This window comes from Pyricularia pennisetigena, chromosome 2 (assembly GCF_004337985.1).
Source record: "Pyricularia pennisetigena strain Br36 chromosome 2, whole genome shotgun sequence".
Lineage (NCBI taxonomy): Eukaryota > Fungi > Ascomycota > Sordariomycetes > Magnaporthales > Pyriculariaceae > Pyricularia > Pyricularia pennisetigena.
In genome coordinates, this window is record NC_043741.1 from 5553511 (window position 1) to 5573246 (window position 19736).

The 19736-nt window shown below is 50.2% G+C and overlaps 7 protein-coding genes across 7 annotated transcripts; 4 read left to right on the plus strand and 3 right to left on the minus strand.

Moving 5' to 3' along the window:
• Positions 1–466: 466 nt before the first annotated feature.
• Positions 467–3200, plus strand: PpBr36_01539 (uncharacterized protein; the record flags this gene model as incomplete). Its single annotated transcript, XM_029888724.1, has 3 exons — positions 467–595; positions 676–1070; positions 1157–3200. The coding sequence occupies 3 exons, from the start codon at positions 467–469 to the stop codon at positions 3198–3200; spliced, it is 2568 nt and encodes an 855-aa protein (XP_029751080.1).
• A 586-nt stretch (positions 3201–3786) lies between these two features.
• Positions 3787–5150, plus strand: PpBr36_01540 (uncharacterized protein; the record flags this gene model as incomplete). Its single annotated transcript, XM_029888725.1, has 3 exons — positions 3787–3846; positions 3952–4405; positions 4615–5150. 3 exons carry the CDS (start codon positions 3787–3789, stop codon positions 5148–5150), a joined length of 1050 nt encoding a protein of 349 aa, XP_029751978.1.
• Positions 5151–5297: 147 nt separating this feature from the next.
• Positions 5298–5991, minus strand: PpBr36_01541 (uncharacterized protein; the record flags this gene model as incomplete). Its single annotated transcript, XM_029888726.1, has 3 exons — positions 5298–5661; positions 5758–5778; positions 5885–5991. 3 exons carry the CDS (start codon positions 5989–5991, stop codon positions 5298–5300), a joined length of 492 nt encoding a protein of 163 aa, XP_029752209.1.
• Positions 5992–6477: 486 nt separating this feature from the next.
• Positions 6478–8055, plus strand: PpBr36_01542 (uncharacterized protein; the record flags this gene model as incomplete). Its single annotated transcript, XM_029888727.1, has 2 exons — positions 6478–7915; positions 7949–8055. 2 exons carry the CDS (start codon positions 6478–6480, stop codon positions 8053–8055), a joined length of 1545 nt encoding a protein of 514 aa, XP_029752210.1.
• A 4140-nt stretch (positions 8056–12195) lies between these two features.
• Positions 12196–12912, minus strand: PpBr36_01543 (uncharacterized protein; the record flags this gene model as incomplete). Its single annotated transcript, XM_029888728.1, has 2 exons — positions 12196–12393; positions 12811–12912. The coding sequence occupies 2 exons, from the start codon at positions 12910–12912 to the stop codon at positions 12196–12198; spliced, it is 300 nt and encodes a 99-aa protein (XP_029751979.1).
• Positions 12913–13906: 994 nt separating this feature from the next.
• Positions 13907–14311, minus strand: PpBr36_01544 (uncharacterized protein; the record flags this gene model as incomplete). The annotated part of the gene is made up of 3 exons (XM_029888729.1): positions 13907–13964; positions 14101–14168; positions 14201–14311. 3 exons carry the CDS (start codon positions 14309–14311, stop codon positions 13907–13909), a joined length of 237 nt encoding a protein of 78 aa, XP_029752211.1.
• A 289-nt stretch (positions 14312–14600) lies between these two features.
• PpBr36_01545 (uncharacterized protein) lies at positions 14601–15738 on the plus strand (the record flags this gene model as incomplete). The annotated part of the gene is made up of 4 exons (XM_029888730.1): positions 14601–14733; positions 14889–15158; positions 15233–15514; positions 15623–15738. 4 exons carry the CDS (start codon positions 14601–14603, stop codon positions 15736–15738), a joined length of 801 nt encoding a protein of 266 aa, XP_029752212.1.
• Positions 15739–19736: the final 3998 nt, after the last annotated feature.

Consider the following 19736-nt stretch of genomic DNA (forward strand, 5'->3'; position numbering starts at 1 on the left):
AAAAAGCTGTTATGAGTGGCCCGCTCAACCCTTGTCCGACCCCACTACCGTTTGATCCCTCAAGCAAGTCTAGCCCACCAGCTGCCGCGCTGCCCTGCCTGCACCACAAGGCTAACGAGCTAGCCGAACTCCCCAACCTTCCGGGCACAGCCTTCTCCTCTATGGCTCCTTACCACACACCAATGGCTTTCCCGCAACCAACTCTGTCGAACTCTTCCCCCTTCAAGCCCCCCTACATGACCTGTGCCGTCTTTGCATTCAGGTAGTTAGTAGTCGCGGTGGTTCGGAGCGTTGAGTCGGATGCGCAGCCTGGCCAGGTTCCTTACCAGCCGTCAAACCCCCCAAGCTACCTACCGTGTCTAGGTACCTACCTACCTCAGCTTTAAGCGGTCACTTTTTCGACCCGAACCTCTACAAATCCGACTCATTCGAGCAGCAGTCCATCTCGACAATATAGCACCTGCGAATGGACCATCCCAACAAGCGACGGCGATTGGCGCCCAAGCTACCTGATCCTCCACAGCAGCCACCGCCTCCGGTACCAGGTCCAGCGACGTCCCCAGGCCAGCATAGCACCACTTATGCCAACGACCAGGTATACTCAGACTTTCAGCCCGCCTCACCCAGAGTCTGGGATAGGCCTCTCTAGATGCGCCGACCTGCTAACTTGTCCAGCCGTTGCACCATGGCCAGCAGTATCCAGGCCAGGAGCCTGCTCCGATACCAGAGAGGCACGATTTCGAGTCCTTCGCCCGCCACCTCCAAGATGTGGCCATGTTGATCTACAGACAAACCCAAAGATCCCCGTATACGAGCGTATCTGTGCTGCTACTTAGGTGGGATGAGGACAAGTCGGTAGAAAAGGACTTGGTAGAGCTGGAGACGGTATTGAGAGATCGTTACAACTACCAAACGGACAAGTGGACGATACCATCGGTGCACAACCCCAGCATTAAGCTCAGCGTGCAGATGGCCTCATATTTGGAGAACGCCCGCCCCGACCACCTCCTCATCATATACTATGCTGGACACGGCTATGTTGGGATGGATAATCACCTGTATTGGGCGTGGTGAGTGGAGCCGGATATGTGAAATGGGTTTGGAATGAGGACCGTCTGGCGGGTCGGCACTGTTACTGACTGAATATGTTGGACAGCCACAAAGGCGAGGACTCTGCAAAGCTGAAGTGGGATGGCCTGCGGTGTTTGTTTGAGGATGCGCAGTCAGATATGCTGCTGCTTCTCGATACTTGTGCTCCGAGAGAGGCACCAATGGCAGGCAGCCATGGATTCAAGCAGGCTATCGCCGCGTACACTCCGGACCGAGTACCTCGAGAGTCCCCCGGCCGATCTTTTACATCATATCTTACTGAGTCATTGGCAAGATTGTCGGTCGGTCGGGCTTTCACTTTGCAGAGGCTGTATGACGAAATCATTTCTCTGCAGCCAAAAGCCACCTCAGAGAGACCCCAGACGAACGGGGTAGGAAAGCTGTCTACCTTCCACGAGCTGCGACCAGTGGTGTTCACTTTGGCAGCCGGACAGAACCAAAGTATGATACTGCCAATATTGTCAGCCCCTGATGGCAAGAGCGCGCAGTCTGGCCAGCCGAGGACCGACGCTGGTACGCTCATGAAGCCGGAGGAACAGATCATAGGCCCAGAAGACGCGGTAGATCTCATCTTTGATGAAGCGAGGGCCCTCGTTTGTACCACTTTTGTCGGGGATGCTAGCCAAGACATGACCTTCTTCAACAACTGGCTACAGAACGCTCCACCCATTGCGTCCAAAATAAAGGTTGAAGGCATGTTCTTGGGACCTCCCACGATGCTCCTCGTCTCTATGCCTCTTAATGTCTGGAATGTGGTTCAGCATGACAAGGTTTGCTGTTTTTTGGGCCAAATTACCTCACATAACATGACTCACTTGTATGACCGTCTCGTGGGGTCTGCCGTGGGCTTACCGACCCCCGCAAAAGATGTTGACGATGGCCGCATTCTATGGGAAGCCACGAAAGCGGCTGCCAACCTCCCTAATCTGATACGACATGAGGAAGCGGCGCCAGGGAAGCCGCCTCCTGCCGCAAAGCAGGTAAGCCCAGAGACGCCAGCGCGGCCACGCGGTGGCCCTAGGCATGAACTACCATCCTCAGCGCCGTCGTCTGCGCATGTGAAACAGACAAAGTCGGTTGCTGCAAAGGAGGTTGAGGACTCGGTTGAAATGCAGGAGGCAGCCGAACAGCTGAAAGCACTAAGTCATATGCCCGCCAGTGGCGAGGGCAAATCTTCGGCCTCGACGGTCTCGCAAGTTGATTTGAAAGATGAGAATAACACATCGTCTCACGAGGATTCTGGAGGAGACGAGACTTTGCTGAGCGTCGATGGCAATGCGACGTCGACAAAACCCAAGCAATCAAGGTCTTTGCAAAAACAGCCACTGCCGAGACTTGATACCCGTTGTGACATGTGTACTCATGCCCCTTTCAAGGACTCGTCATCGCTGAGAAAACACATCGCAGCCGCGCACACCCGGCCATTCCCATGTGCATTTTCGTTTGCCGGCTGCACAAGTACTTTTGGTTCAAAAAACGAATGGAAGAGACATATTTCGTCTCAGCACTTGTGCCTCCAATATTACCGCTGCTCGTCGTGTCCTCTGAGCGCTATCGAGGGCAAAGGAAACGAGTTCAACCGCAAAGATCTCTTTACGCAGCACCTCCGTCGCATGCACGCCCCATTCGCCATCAAAAAGTCGATCAAAAGCGATGGAAAGTTGCAGACAGAGTGGGACAGCCACGTTAAGGAGATGCAACAAACCTGTCTGGTGACCAGGCGCAAACCGCCGCAGAAGTCAGCCTGTCCCAAGGCGGGCTGCCAAACCATTTTTGAGGGACCGACCTCGTGGGATGAATGGACTGAACATGTGGGGAGGCACATGGAGAAAGGAGATGGCCAGTCAATAGGTGTCGATGGATTCCTGGCAAAATGGGCTTTGGAAGAAGGCATCATCGAAGGCAAAGAGGATGGGGAGTATCGACTCTGCAATCAGGACGAGCTCCCAAGCAAGAAGGACAGCAGCGTTCAAGTGACGTCTGCGTCCCAGCCCTCCAAGTCGCCAAAAGATGAATCACCGAGACCTGAAGATGAGGGGTCTATTGTTGTTGCGATGCCAGACGACGATGGTATGGATATGGATGACTGAGCATGATTGCGTTGTTTGGGCCTGGGCCATGATAGAATTGGCTCACTGGCATCTTGCGAACTGCCCTTGAGATACTCACTGTTGCGTTTTGCCCGGCATTTGCGTTTCCTGACATTCCAGGCAAGTCGAAAAGTTACTGTACAGAATCTGAAAGTATATAGGCAGAGTCTGCACATTGAGAACGCCGTCTCATCCATAACCTCTCAATCTGAGATGTGCTCACTTTCCCAAATTATGCGTTACCACTTCCACCAAAGCCAAAATGATGAAAGCTGGGACTGGTTTTCAACGCAGCCTGAGCACAACTTGGAGCTGCAGTGCAATGTGGAACTTTAGCAGAGATCGGCTGAAGCGGATCCGAGAAGTCGTTCGCGAATGGGCGGCCGCAAATGGTTCACGTCATCCACCCAGAATCTCGAACAGACGTATATGTACACCCACCAACGACCTAATATTCTTTTACCCCTCAAAAATCCTTACTCTATACCTAATATATCCTGTTGGTCATCTTGCATTGATTGAACGCTCAATTGGAAGTCAAAGAAAAGGTTGAGAGACAACGCAAGATTACTATTTTACATGTGCCATGGCTCCCATTGGAATCGCCTTGATTGGCGGCGGCATCTTTATCAAGCAGGCACATATCGTAAGTCGGATCCTGTTTATTCCTATCGTTTGCGTTTATGGTTTCGTAAAATCCTACCGGATCACATCTTGCTTTCCTGAAATTGTTTTAACACGCAGAATACAGCCTGCCGTGTTGGCCACGCCTTCTCTTGAGGTCAAGGCAGTCTACTCGCGATCGCTCAAATCGGCCAAGGAGTCGGCGGCACTGCTTCCCAACCAAGGCGACGGGGTCGATCTGTACTCGGATGAAGAGGGCGGCGGCTATGCAGACGTGCTGAAGCGCGACGACGTGTCGGGCGTCATCATCGCCCTCCCGATAGCCAACCAGCCAGAGTACATCAAGGCGGCGCTGGACGCGGGCAAGCACGTGCTGGCGGAGAAGCCCGTCGCGCCCAACGTTGCCCAGGGCAGGGAGCTCATCGAGTACTACCACTCGGTCAGGGCCCGGACCGGCGCGACGTGGTCATGCGCCGAACAGATGCGGTGCATGCCAAACTATATCTTTGGAGCAGCGGAGGCGAGGAAGCTGGGCAAGGTCACTGGGTTTCGTGCTATTGTAGAGTTTATGACAAAGGAAGGTAGGTTGTATTTTTTTTTTTTTTTTTTTTTTTTTTGTTGTTGTTGTTGTTTTCTGCCCAGCCGCTGGGAGTTTTTCCTGAGTGTCGTACGGCAAAGAAGGCAAATATCATGTCACCTATGTGCCCATCTTAAGGATGAGGATGCACGCATGGAGGTGGGCAGGTGCAAAAATAGTGCCTCAGCTGACAAGACTGAAACCATGCTACAGACAACGCATACTACAATACGGAATGGCGCAAAAACCCAACACACGACTACGGCTTCATCCTGGACGGCGGCGTGCACTGGGCGGCATCACTACGAATGCTCCTGGGTGACGACGTGGCCGAGACGGTCAGCGGGTTCAGCCACACGGCATCCGCGTACCTGCCTTCCCCCGACACGCTGCAGGGCATCGTGCGGACCAGGTCGGGAGCATCGGGCGCCTTTCTCGTGTCTTGCGGATCGACCCTCCCGGCCAAGTCCGAGTTCAGCGTGGCGTGCGAGAATGGCAGCGTCACGGTCAGCAGGGATACTATTACTGTTTCCAACGTTGACGGCAGCGAGCCGCAGGTCACAATCAAGAACTCGGCCGAGGGCGTCAAGTATGAGGTCCAGGCCTGGGCGGCTGCGTTGGAGGCTGGGAAGCCCGATCCGAGGCTGGCTCCCGAGGAAGGGCTGGCCGATGCCGAGTTTCTGCTAGGTATGCTCAAGAGCGCCGACGCGGGTGGCATGCCGCAAAAGTTGAGTTTGCAGCAGGTTTAATCTTGGCAGCTTGGCAGTGGAAGGTTACAGACCATGGAGGAAACTGTAGGATCGTAAAACCCACATTTGACAGTTTGTTGGTCGTCAAGGGATGGTTCATGGGCAGGGACCAAGCATCAGCACTCCATAATACATACAAGCCGAAGCCTATAATTTACTTTTGACGGGCAAAACTTGCTTCCCGTCCTGGACCATGATCCTCTCCAGACCCCTTCGCATAGTCTCGTTCATGCCGGCAGCGGCAGGCCTGCCCGTGGCCCTGTCCACAAAGACCTGAACAAATTCGCCTACGGACCTGACGCGGTCAACGCCCTTTTCAAAAAGGGCAATCTCGTAGGTCACGCTCGTACGGCCCAGCTTGTTGACGCGCAGGCACAGCTCGGCTACGGAGGGAAAGCTGATGGAGCCAAAGTAGTCGTTGTGAGAGTGCACGACCATGCCGTGCTGGGGCGACGAGGCAGGCTTCAGGTCGCAGAACTCGATGAGGTATGAGTTGATTACTGAGTCGTAGCTGAGACGCAGGGCAATTTCAATGTTAATAGGCGTTGCGGATATATTGGATAGAGAGAGCAAGAGGAGGGAGAGAGAGGGAGGTGTTTTTACTCACAGAAAGTTATAGATGGAGTTGCTTGACGCATAGCATCAATGTCAGTATTGCATATGTTTTTAAGCGCAGAGAACAGCATCCGTTACTTGATCAACTACAAATTTAGCAAAAGCCACCTCCTACTTACTTCATGTGTTGGTACATGTCATTGTCGGCCCATCGTGTGCGGTACTCCAAAGTAAATGGGTAGTCACTCCGGGTCCGCGTTTTGAGCACCTCATAGCTTGCCGCCATTGTTATGACAAGAATTAAATAGAATACTGGTTATACGGATGATGAACCGGCCAATGCTTTCTTCATTTGACAAGAACAAGCATGCAGTTTGTTTTTGTTGATTGAACCGAGGTACGTAGTCGCCAACAGCTGGGGAATTACTTACATCACGTGAGATCAAGCTATGCGCGATCTACGTACGTCACGTGTACCCCGCCATCCCCCAAATTTTCCAACAACCAAGTTTGTCAGATGCCAAATCCATGGGTACAAGCGCCTTCAATATCAAAATCGGAAACCATCCAAAATAGGGGAAACAAGAAAACTTGGCCCAGCCTAGTTTCTCTTTCTTTTTTCCCAAGGCAAACTATCCGGAGCACAGTTCAAACCTTGGTTGCTCTTTTTTACTTTTTTTTTTTGAGGGCGGGGGGTGCATTTGCCAGACTGGCTTCCTTCATCAGATTCCCGACACTGGCACGCCAGTGTGGGACTTGGTTACGTCGAAACATGGCTTCAGCCGCGTCTGCGTCGGCTTTCGCTACTACCCCGGATATTATTCCGGCTGCTGGCGAGTCGACTACTCCGACGATACCACACAAGCCAGCAAAACAGCGGAAGAAGCAGCCCTCGAAAGAAGATCACGCACTACCCAGCGACCCGGAAGTGATTTGGCCTCCACCATATGTGATTGAGGATGGCCTGAGGAGGGTAGAGCCGTATCACTTTGCTTATCGCACCTGGGTCAAGGAACGATGGCGTGGCAGGGCCCTGATTGATGTGTTCGAGAGCGAGTTCAGAGACAGGCCGCTCGAGTACTACCGGGAATGCATGGAGAAGGGGAGCGTCTTGGTCAATGCCAAGAAGGTCGGGCCGAATCACATCCTGAAGAACGGAGAGCTCATCGCACATATCTGCCACCGGCACGAGCCTCCCTGCACGGCCGACCCGGTCGAGGTCCTTCACGAGGACGACGAGATGATCGTCATCAACAAACCGTCGGGCATGCCCGTCCACCCTGCCGGAAGGTACAACTTCAACTCGGTGGTCGAGGTCATGCGGTCGGAGCGGTCACGCGACTTCAAGGCCTACCCGTGCAACCGTCTCGACAGGCTAACCAGCGGCATCATGTTCATTGCAAAAACGCCTCAGGCCGCAAGCAAGATGGGCGAGCAGATCATGGGCCGCACCGTCCGCAAGGAATATTTGGCCAGGGTCATCGGGCGTTTCCCTGACGGCGAGGTCGTTTGCAACGAGCCCATCTTGCAGATCTCGCCCAAGCTTGGGCTGAACCGCGTGAGGGCCAACGGACGCCACGCCCGTACCGTCTTCAAGAGGCTGGCGTACTATCCCCCTGCAGAAGGGCAGGACGACAAGCCCAAGCCCGGAGGGGCAGTGAATGGCCGGCCGAAGAACAAGCAGGGCTATTCCATTGTGCGCTGTCTTCCTGTTACGGGGAGAACCCACCAGCTCAGAGTTCACCTGCAACACCTCGGACACCCAATCGAGAATGACCCCATTTATGCGAACTACAAGGTCTGGGGGCTTAACCTTGGGGCCAACGATGGTGATGCTAGTCTCAATAGTGACGAGGACATCATCAGCCGTCTCTCGCGCATGGGGAAGGAGGAGGTTGCCGAGGCCGTTGCGTACTACGACGAGATGGTTGACGAGTACTATAAAAAGAAAGCCGAGAAGATGTCAGGAGAGCTCTGCAAGGAGTGCGACACTCCTCTCTACACAGACCCTGGGTCTCACGAGCTCTCGCTGTGGCTACACAGCCTACGCTACGAAGACTCTGGAGGTGCCTGGAGCTACTCGAGTCCGATGCCGAAATGGGCTCTGCCTCCTGAAGGAATGAACGGTCCCATGGAAGTGGGAGACATGAAGGATCTGGTCGTTGCAGTCAAGGACACCAATCCGGAGCTGGTATCGGCTGACGTCGCTTGTAAAACATAATTCTCGATCAAGTTTTGTCCAGATCTCCGAGGTCTAGATATGACCGAGGTTCGACGACTTGCAGATCGGCTACTCGCGCCATGGGGATCTTCTCTACGACTGGGAATGCGGGAAGTAGGCTGGGAATAGTCGGGCATCTTCCGACTGAAACGTCGACTTGTAGGTGAGAATGGGAGGCTCATGGACTAGGTACGAGTCGAACAGGATGCGCTAAAGCTCCGAGAGAATTCTCCTTGGCAGAGGGCTGGCCGGTGTTGTCTATGCAACGACGGACGCACATAGCTCTACGAAGAGGCTGGATTCCCATGGGCAGCATGAATGAAACAGGACTTTGCCGGCTATCCCGGGGACCTCCAGGTACCAGACGGAACATTACAAACAAAACAACAGCGACGAAACACGGATGATAAGCCCAGTGCCAAAAGAAGGAGCTTTCGCGCGCTGTGGGCGCATAGTACAGTCGTGCATACGCAGGAGTATGTAGCATTAGGAAGCAAGACAATCCTAGACACACAGAGAGCACCCTGGCCCATGTACAATCAATTAATTCTCGTTCGTCCGGGGCCAATGGAATGGCACATCAAACCCAACGCACGGAACATGGCTGATAGTCCCGCTCGCCTATTACAGAGTAGGAAAAGCCGCAGCGCGACAGAAACCTCCGGGAATATCTGGACTAGTCCGCCTCCGCCTTGGAAGAGGAAAAGTAAAGCAGAAAGACAGAGACAAGAATAAAAAAAGACGTGACTCGAATATTCGGGGCCAGGTCGGTCCTTTCTTTTTCTTTTTTTTTTTTTCTTTTTCTTCCGTTGAAGCAAAAATACCCGACCAGTAAGAAGCAGTGTCGCCCCTCTTCGGACATGCAGTTCTTTCCTTGGAGGCGATATGCTTGGTATGGAGAAAGCTTAAATGGATGACATACGGCGATTATTCGTGTCCTTTTCTACTCTTTTTTTTCGAGTCGCTTTGAATCACTCAGCCGCGTATCCCCGTTTGCATATCAGTTTTCTTCCTTGTCTGACCCAAAAATTGCTCAGCCTGCATTGTTCGTAAAAAAAAATTAGAAAAGAAATGCAAACAGCACCTATCCCTCCCGGAAAATAATCTCCTGCAGGACCTGGGTGCAAAGCTGGGGGCATCGCGGTCGTCTCCAAGCGCTGATCGTCGACACTACGACGCCGGGTTAGAAGACAAGACAAAGATGCCCCTGGAGAAGGGATCATGGCGGCCTTTGGCTTGCCGGGGAAGGGTTGTCTCGGTGCAGGTTGGGTTCTGCTTGCGAGCAACGGACACCGCGGTCGCGATTATACCGGCAGGTACTAAGTGAATGCTGTCTAGTGGTTTCGCATCTGCCCATCACGTAGCACCAAAAAAAGAAAGTTCTATATTCGTATCCAAATCTGTATGGTGTGGCCCGATATCTACTACCTGCGCATATCCTTTGTCTGTGGCCGTGCAACATGGGAGTCCGCAGATCTACGACAGTGTCACCATGCAAGTAACACACTAGTGTACCTGACACCAAAATGGAAGCAGAGATTCCCCATTTATTATTATAAGGTTCTTCTTTTTTTCTCCCACCTCGCCTATGCATTAGTTGCGTTACACAAGTTCACGTGGGCGCCATTTTTATGTTTCTTTTTGTGTGGCAAAACGGCGAAGACCGAAAGAGTGACAGAACATGGCTTGCATGGGTACGTGATATTCGAGATGAAGTTGTATTGCCTCTGTTGCGTTTTTTTATTTATTTATTTATCTTATTTATTTATTTTATTATTCTTATTCTCTTTAACTGCATTCTCCACTCAATTTTACTTTTCCTGCCATGCCTGCCTTTTCACAATTCATTGTAACACGCACCCCCTCCACCCCTCCGTCCTCATCACCCTCCCATCCCGCCTCCCATTCCTCGAGGTATTCTGGAAAGTAAGGACGGGAAGAACGGGAGGCTTGTGCCACGAGACGTCCACGAGAGTGGCAAAAAGTAAAGCCAAAAGAAAAGGAAAAACAGGAAAAGAAAAGCTCCGCCAGAAGGAAACGGTGGCCGGCGCTAGAAGCCTTGTAGAAGCCTGCTAGCTGATGTTGTGCAAAAGCAAAAAAAGAGAATGAACAAAATAATAGATGCCGAAAAGCAGAGTTTGCTAGGATTATACGCCGAGGGAATATCAGATAGTTTTGCTACGCTTGGATGGTTAACACTACATACAGTACCCAGCTCTTTTGGTGGTTCCGCACTCGTGCAAGAACCATCCCACATAAAACCAGCGCATTATAGGCTTGGCTGGCTGCGCGGAATGAGAATAAAGGAATTGTTTGGAAAAGGGTCCATGAACATGTCCATGGAAAGAGAGAAAGAGAGAGAGTCAAGGGGAAACAAGTCGTCCATTGTTTGGCTGGGACCGTTTTCCCTGTACCATCTATCCCTTCGTCCACCTATCAAGTCTCCATCGTCATGAAACAAGAACTTTAGCAGTTCTGGACAAGGCCAAAGCACATAAGTATTTTTTAAAGTTGGCCCAACTAGTGTAATCAGTTGATGAGAGGACACTAACTTGCTCATACATATCCAATTCAGACTTTAGGATTGGATGCAGGCTCGTCCGAAAGTTGCATCGGCCGCAACTCCGATGATGCATTTACTACACTAAGTGTGTTCCATGAGGACTTCTAAACCTAAAAAAAAGGAAAAAAAAAAAAGAAAAAAAAAACAGCTTCCGTTTGCCATAGCACATGGGACGACCTCAGGGATGGCCGCACTAGCAACCAATACCCCGAAAACTCTCAACTTTTAAATTTCGGCAACGCTTCAGTCCCAAATCATATTTGCCGGTCCACTTTCTTACTAGCTTCGGTGCTCCTGTTTTCTGTAGCGTCCATCTCACGTACCCTGTAATATTAGCGCGAATAGTAGCGATAAGGCTGTCTGTATCCAGAAACCCGGGTTGAAGTACTTGAAATGACAAGAGTTACTGCCAAGAAACGGCAACGTGCAGGTTAGCACAAAACGGTCACTCTTAAGGCAAGTGCCGAATTGATTACTACTTGCTGCAATCAAAGCTACTCACTTCGGAAAATGAAAGCGAATGCGGCAAAGGCCACAGACTTTTTCAGCCAGTTAGAAATTGTCCGCATCCGCAGCCCAGACTAGGACAGGAAAGAGGGGCAGGCTGGCGTCAAACAAAGTCAAGAACCGACGGGTGAAAGGGGAAATCGCCAATAGGTCGATGATCATTCCCATATAGGTTTTCGCCCTCTGTCGGATCGGCTCGTAATCAAACAAAATCATATACTGTAGCAATGCCTGAATCCTTGGCAATTAAGATACGGCCTGGTTCGGGTGGAGGGCTCATTACCTCAGCTTCGTACAGTAGGCTATTTTTCCCCGTAGGCAAGGGTCCCGCCAACTGGGCTTGCTAGCCGCGACACCTCTCGGTAGCCTTTAACAGTAAAGGTTTTGGCCCAAAGAACAGGGAGGCCCCCATGTATGGAAAACGCCGCCCCAATGCCCGCGCCATGTGGCCATGCCGCCCTTGTTTGGAACCTCACCATATGTGGTAATTCCCAATAAGTACTGTAGAGCCGGAGGGTTCTCCAAGCCCAAGGAAAAGAAACTAGAGTTGCCGGGTAGCCAAAAAGAGAATAGCTACCCAAAAAGAAGGAAAAAAAAAAAAGATAGAGGGAGAGACAGACAAGGTACCTAGGACGGTAGTGCCGTACCAAGTTCAGTTGGGTAACTTGATTGGACGGGCAGACAGCCGAACTTTCGCCTAGCCCCATCGAAGCCGTTTGATTTTTTTCCTTTTGGAATTGGAGGTGGGAAGATTGAGTACAGTAGGCGGCAAGGACTGCCTCATCTGGGTGGGTTCCTTGTAGTGGAAATTATGTGGGGTGTCTTGTACACGATTGGTCAGAATAACGATCCAGTGGATTTTTCCCTCTACGAAAAAAAAAAAAAAAAGAAAAGGAAATAGAATTTTGTTTTTGAAAAATGAAGCAGGGCATGTCCGATGACAGGGGAGCCCATAGTTACAGTCGGTCTTCACAGCGGACAGGATTGAAATAACCAAGTATTTTTACCCAAGAACTGTCGAGCAGGACCCTGAAAAAGAAGCTGGCTGTAGGGAAAGTGCTGGACGCGACCTCAGGGGCTTCGATCAGCCCATTGTAAATGTACTTAAAGTTTTGGTGCTCCAACATAGGTATCCATGGACAGACCTCAGGCGACATCACGCACCACACCACTCACTGCTACGAAATCTACTGTGGTACCTAACCCAACCAGGTGCTGGATACAGTAATTCTCCACTGTCGTTGCCGGCATTCGGGGTCCCTCTCGAACTTGCTGATGGGCCTTGCGGGGACAAGGTCCATGAAGAAGTCCACTACATTGGGACTAGCGTAAACTCTAATTCTGTAGCACCGCAGCAGACTTGGCAGGATCATCCAACCCAGGCCCATCCATCCATCCTGCTTTTGCCAATGAAACCCAAGCAAAGGGGGAGAAAAACGAAGGGTTATCATCCATGGATGGGGGAAACTGGCGGATAGCAGAAACCAGAAACCAGAACCCCCCGAAAGCCTAAAAGACAAAGAGACAGTGAGAGATATAGACACATACTCAAGTTCAGTAACACGAGTCCCAAAGCAGGCAAAACAGCAGCAGACGCTATCCCGTTTCTGCTAGTGATTGCATAACCTTCGTTTGGACTACCGAGGGGTAGAGCAATACACGCGAAGGGGTAAAAAAAAAAAAAAAAATAACAACCACAGTTGAAAAGGAAGAAAAAAAACTGCCCTGGTAGACCCCCGTTCTCGCATTCAGTGACGATGTGGTCCAGTTTACCAACCAGCTTCAACCAGTCTGACCGCCAAAAGGTTACCTACCTGTCCAGTCAAAATTGGGTTCTCCTCTTTGAATTGGCCAGGCTCTACCACGGTAGATTGCCGTTTTGACACTTTGTCCTTTGTTTGCTTGCTTTCTTGCATACTTGATTGTTTTGTACCGTGGTAAAAATTAAATTCTGTTTGGTTTTGAATTTCAACATTTCATCATACCTATTACGTAGGTATGCAAGACTAGAACTAGTTCGTTGTAGTATCTATCTGTCCTCTCTGGAGGACCGGGAAGAAGCCCGTCCATCCAAAGTAGCTGCTGCCAATGCGCCTTCGCGCGAATGCCTTTTACTTGACTGTCGCCCAAACGGCCTCCGAATCCTGTTTTGTCGATTCCTTTTTTTAAACGAATACACAGCCTGCAAAAAGCTAGTACATAGGTAGATCTCATCTACAAGTCCATATGCAGAAACCTAGTGCACATTGCATGCAGACATCGCCCGTCCCGGCATCGCTCGAAAGGGCCTTGCCTTGGACTAACAAGGACAAGGCTTGTTGAGATGAATTTGTTCTCCGTTTTTCGTCTTCACTGTAACGAGAGCGCCCTACCACCCGCCCACTCTGTCCCTGGAGCGTGCGCCTTGTTAGTTATTATAGAGTGACAGTATTGATTGATACAAGGACACTGGGATGGATAGACACAGTAGAGGTTTTTTTTTTTTTTTTTTTTTGAATTTATTTTTCAATTTATTATTTTTTTTTTCTCTCCATCTTGGTTACCTATTCTTGGCAACGGATAGCTAGGAAGAGAAGAGAGAGACCCGGGTCTATCCCAATTGCTGTGTTGAATTCTCCCCGCGCTTTCATCATCAGCAAGGCACCCGAAGTATGTACATGAAATATGATTCTACGTCGTAGGCCCATGCCCATGCCGCGCTGCGCTTTTCGCTCATTGTGCCTCCTGTCACTGATCCCGTTGCGGCGTCTGTGCTGTACTGTCTGTGCCTGTGTTGTACTGTACTGTGCGTGTGGTGTACGCTCCTGCACTCGTGCCTGCCATGTGCAGAAGCGGAACCGAAGACCGTGGAAGAAACACACACGTGTGCTAACGGAGACGGTCTGCCTGTAATACATTCGTTACCCGTACCTACCCCACCACAGAGACGCGCTTGCAGTATTTGACGCTAACCAGAAAGCTAGGTACCCAGGTGGCAGGGGTCTGAAGGCCAGGATTTGGCGCAAGAAGTACGTACTTCCTTCCCTGCTGGAATGAAAAAAGAAAATTAAAAAAAAAAAAAAAAAATTAAAATAAAAAAAGGTACATAGTACATAATTGCCTACTTTCCATGCTTGTACTGTGGTATATGCTCGCATCGATCTCCGATCCACCGAGTCTGGCCCCCACCACCCTGGCTGTCTTCGCCTTGCATGTCCTCCCACCCCTGGACTCTTGTTGCTGCAAGTCCTCGACAACCTCGTCACGGGCTTCAGTAGCCCTGCTGCTCCCTTGATCCTTGCCTGCCGGGGGAGAGCGAGAGAGCCCTTGGATCATATAATAAGCTCGACAGACCCTCCAGTGGAACCCTCTGTTGCACACATCAAGCTTGGGGCCCTACTGTATGCCTGAAATCGAATCAAAAGACGAGAGGTAGACTACCATCCAAGCGCAAATACACCTTGATCGACTCCATAGCCTCCTTCTCTGATCCATCCACCACTCATATCAATCCGTGTGCCCAAGCCTCTCCCGCCTCTCTCGCTCTCTCCCTTCTTTCTTATCCTTCTTGATTCGTCTTTTACCACTAATTCCCATCTTACTACTTCTCATACCATCTCCAATCATGGCAATGTATATGTCCTCTACCGCATCTTCGACGACGCACATCAGGTCTCCCTCTGGAACCCCCATAGACTCTCCACACGAGATGACTCGATCGCCGTCCGCCGAGCCAAGCAAGCCTGCCAAGCGGAAGGGTAAGTCATGACTTGGGGAGCTATCTTCCCCACGCAGAGCCCACGCAACAGAGTCATTTCGCACCCAGCTGTTCGGTACTTGGGGTATTATGCGGCTCTTGGTCAGCAACATCTCAACTGACGCCATCGCCATTTTTTTTGTTGTTTCAATATAGGTACTCGCAGCGTCTCGACTTTGACGCCGTCCCAACTGGCTAGGAAGAGGGCAAACGACAGAGAGGCACAGAGGGCTATTCGCGCGCGGACAAAGGAACACATCGAACGACTCGAGAGGGAGGTCGAGGAGCTCAAGAGCAAGCAGAACCGCGACGAAACCCTCCAAGAGCTCATCAGGAAGAACAAGTACCTCGAGAAGGAGATTGCCAGGCTGCGCGAGACTTATGGCATCCCCACCCCGCCAACATCCCACCCATATGCGCCGTCCAGTGAGTGCACCCGCCCATACTGCTCTGTAATTCGCCAAAGAATTTACATGGCTAACCGGGCATTTCTAACACAGTCTATGACGACTCTGCAGTGTCCAGCCGGACCTCATCATCTTTTGGGCAACATTCGCCAGACTACCATCAGGTCGGAGAGTATGGAGCTTCCTACATGACAACCCCCGAGCCTTCCGAACCGTGGACATCAGTCTTACCTTGCTCCAATGTTTCAAGCCCAGCATCGTCCGGAAGTGCAGAAGAATACGGATACATCCCAACCAGTGTTCCCGCCGGTATTGATGGACTCCCTCCCACGTCGCGCGTTGGTGCCTGTATGAAATATGAAGATATGGATAACGGTGAGCAGTACCTCGGTCGCAAATAATCTTGCAGGCATGGCCACAACCCTGTGTCAAAACAGTGAAAAATCAATCCCCGAGATGAAGCTGACGGCGATTTCTATGTAGAAAACGGATACCCACGAAGCAATGGCGTCCCGATGCCCCCAACCTATATGCACCAGCAGCAGTGGCCCGTACCATACAGCGCAACCGTTTACTACCCCCAATCGCCGGCTCTCTGAGCGGGCCCCGGATCGTTTGACTCCCCTCCGTCGCTGGCGGGGAGTCAAGTTGGGACCATAGAGGCTGATGAGCATTCACCGCCATCTTGTCACGACAATGGTCTTAGAAAATCAATCCGGCGACGCCCGAAATGGGCAAAACTTGAATTCAAATATGCGAATGCGAACGACGAATTGGACGACAGAGAACATCGAACCCGATCCTCTTGGACTTGATGCGGTCATCATTTTGGGTAATCAAAAAACAATTTCGAGGAAACCCAAACGCCGGTTTTCGAGACAGCATTGGCCAATTTTTTTTTTTTTTTTTTATTTTTTTACTCCTTAACCTGAGACCTTGAATGCATTAGCGTGAAGGAGTGGGCCGGCGGCGGCAACAAACGGACAGGTATAATTCCATCGGGATTTTGCTGTTCAGACGTTCCAGCTGGTGACATATTACCAAGGCCTGGACTATTCGACCGATATTCGATCAGATCAGTTCTTCACCGCCGAACTCCCGAAGCTCGGCACGAAAATCTTGGAGTTGTTGTCAACCGAAAACATTCGCCATTTTTTTGTTGCTCCGATGCCCGTTCGCAACACTACGTTTTAGTTGAACCTGTCACACCTGCCATCGCGCACGTGTACCAGCACTAGTACGGCTCGTTACCGGACCGGACAACGTTTTTCGCCACCGTGCGACCCTGGTCCCAAGTGGCTTGGTGTTATTTGCAAAAACCTCCGACAAACCAAGCCCCCGGGCTTTATTAGTGTGTGTCACCACACACCCCACAGGAGCCTCTCATCACTTTGCTGGCAGCAGCTTGATGGCCGGCAGGGGGTGATCGGCGAGGACAGCCAAAGGCTTGGGCTTTGCACAGTCCACAAGAACAATCTTCTGGGACAACTGTGCTCAGCCTGGGTCCTGAGGTGTCCTCGCTGGGATAAAAACACATGATTCTATTCTTATTCTGTTTCCTTGCGCTAGCGTACTGCAACAATTTTCATATAATTTTTACATTACAATTTAGGGAGGCTGGTTGATTTGGACGGCGGCGTCGTGGAGGTTACTCATATATCGGCGTATCAAGAAAGCTCATAACCAAAGCTGTATTTGCTATTTTTTTTCTTTCTTGTATATATAAACTGCATTGCTCTTTATCTTGTTCATATGGAGTGGACTTGTCTTTCGTGTGGTTGGAGTCTGGGAGCATACTGGGTGTGAATTACATAAAGTTGGGAATCATCAATCATTTGATCATCCTTTCCGAGGCGCTCTCCGCCAAGGCATATAATGCACACTTGGCGAATAGCTGTCCCCGATGCACCTGTCTATCTATCTGTTGGCCTTTGATTGCATACATTTTCTTGTTCTCACATCGCTGCGTTATGAGCTGGGCAAACAAAAAGTCATTTCGGCAATGAAAGTGAGACTCGGACTGGCGGCATCTCTGGTGGGGTATGGATCGAGTTTTGAGTTTGGCGTGCCCTGTCTTTTTGTCTAACGGTGCAGCAAACAAAACAAAACAATGGGACCTGCAAGCGAGAGATACTTTGTGATGTCACATATGCACCTAACGACTGTACCGTTACTGTACCAGCGGTGACATTGTAATCTCACGTAGTTTCACCCAATACAACAAGCCAGACAACCCTCCATCCACGAGACGGAGGCTCAATTCGCAGCGTAGCACAGCAGGACCGATCCCCTTGCCGTTACGGGCTAGCTGCAGACGAGGAAGCCGAAGTGGGCTGGCAAACCGCAAGTCTCTTTCCGACGATCTGTCTTCGTCCCACAAAGGAGATGTAAGCGGGGGCGTTTGTTCCCAATGCTATCTTGCTGTACTACTCTGTAATATTCTTGTGGGCTTGTGGGAATCGGCTTCTCCGAGGTTTTGGCGTTCTGAACATTTTGGGGTGTTTATTTTTTATTTTATTTTATTTTATTCTATTTTATCTTCAAGACGTCATGCCGCTCAGACGCAATTAATTCATCATACATAGTCCGGTATAAACGAGCAAAATTGTGGAGGTGGTATGCGGCCGGGGGTCGCGTTGCTCAGCTGTAGTTGGAGAAAGTGGGGTTTATGAGCCAAAAGAGTAGGACCCCTTTGTTGATCAGCAAAAGGAGCCGAGAGAGCAGTTGGGATCGCAAATAGCACACTGCGCCCCCCCTTGCGCTCCTCTACATTTTGAGGCTTTGAACACGGGCAAGTCCGAATAGATTAACATGTAATGAACGACTTCCGCGAAGGATACAACAAATGAGGAGGGGGAAGTAAGAGAGGCGGAGAAAAAAAAAATCTATATTTGCCTATAATCCCTGTCAGCATAAATTTCGTCACCCCACTACCCGAGCTGATCATGTGGCTGGGGTTTGTCCAGCCTGAACTAGCCATCGAGAGGAGAGCATTGAATAGCTAGCTCATCGTTCTTTTCTTAGCTGCCTCTCCATCTGTCCTTTTGGACCGTTCAAAAAGGAGACTGCCAGTTTATGCTTATCCTTACTCTTCGTGTTCACTTTCTTAAATGATTCGAGGTTAGGTTCCAGGCGTTGTGGAAAGTTTGTGGGGGTGTTGATAAGCAATTAAAAAGAAAAAGAAAACAACAACCATGCAATAACGGTCGTAAGAAGCAATTGGAGAAAAAAAAAAAAAAAAGAGGAGCAAGGAAACAAGAAAAAATAGCGATCTAGGCAGACATGTACTCGGTACAACAGAAAAAGAGCCCACAATTAAAAAAAACCCAGAGCAAACCCAGCCAGCCCTTGATGCGCATCTGCCGCAATTCGAAGCTCGAGGTAAGGGTTGCGGCAACTCACCCACCAGTCAGAGGGGAGGCTGGCCCTCCCCCAAGCAACCCCCCCTGGCTTTTGCTTGAATTGCTATTTCAAAGAAAAGAAAAGGGCCGTCTATTGTGCCTTGGCAAGGCCACAAGGTGGGCAAGGATGCTGGGGGAGGGGGTTTCACGAAAAACTTTTTGGGGTAGAAAAGAGATAATGAAACAAAAGTCAATCGAACAAAGCGCGAAAAAGCATAAAGAGGGAAGGGCTATAAAAAAAAATCGAAATTAGTCCACCAAAAAAATTTATGCATACTCACTGTCTATACTTGTGGCCGATGTATGCAGTGGACAACAATATATGTTACAAATCAGAGTATATTTGGAAAGGGGAGATACTTTACCCGTCGCGCATCAAGCCGTCAAACACCATAATCTATCTCATTGTGACAGCCCACTCCGGGTTGCAACGCAGCAAATTACGGCTCTCTATTCTTGCTGTAATATATGGGCCGACTTGCTGGCGATAGCGCCCGTGGGGGGGTTGGTGGGCGTGCTTGTTCCGCATCTTTGGGTACTCACTCCGTACCTAATGAAACCAGTAGCTTCCCTGCAGTTCCAAGCATTTGGTTCACTCTTTTCTTTTTCTTCTGCGGCTGTACGCTATGGGGCAGTGCCAAGTAATGTTACAAAACCAAAAAAAAAAAAAAAAAAAAAATAAGAAGAGGCTTTTTAGCATATATACCTATGCAGGAAGCAGAACAACAGGAGGAAAGGTAATACGAAATAGGTAGGAAAAAGGGCTATGTCGCGGCTATTGGCGATCCCGTAGTATCGTCTCTGGCTTATTTTTCCACTGCTATAATATTAAGCACTTATTGCATCTTTGGGAGCAAGGGCGGAAGGGTGAGAGAAAGAGGTACTATCACGTACACATAATGGGGTGTGAAAAAGTTCATTGGCTCAGTAAGAAGAAAAAGAGATTCTTACAACACCTACCGGCGGTGAACTCCGAGAAAAAAGAAAAAAGTGCAGACTGTGGTTGTGGTGTGGGCCTTTGGTATGCAACGAGGGTCCTGTCACGCTATGCATCTGCTCGTGCTGAAGGAAAGAATAAAAAAGTACGAAGTAGCAAATAAAACACCCCCATTCAATACACTATACGTTTTACAGCACAAGCAGTGACGTGACGTAAAGTTCGGCGGGCAATTATAACGTATACGTACAATATACGC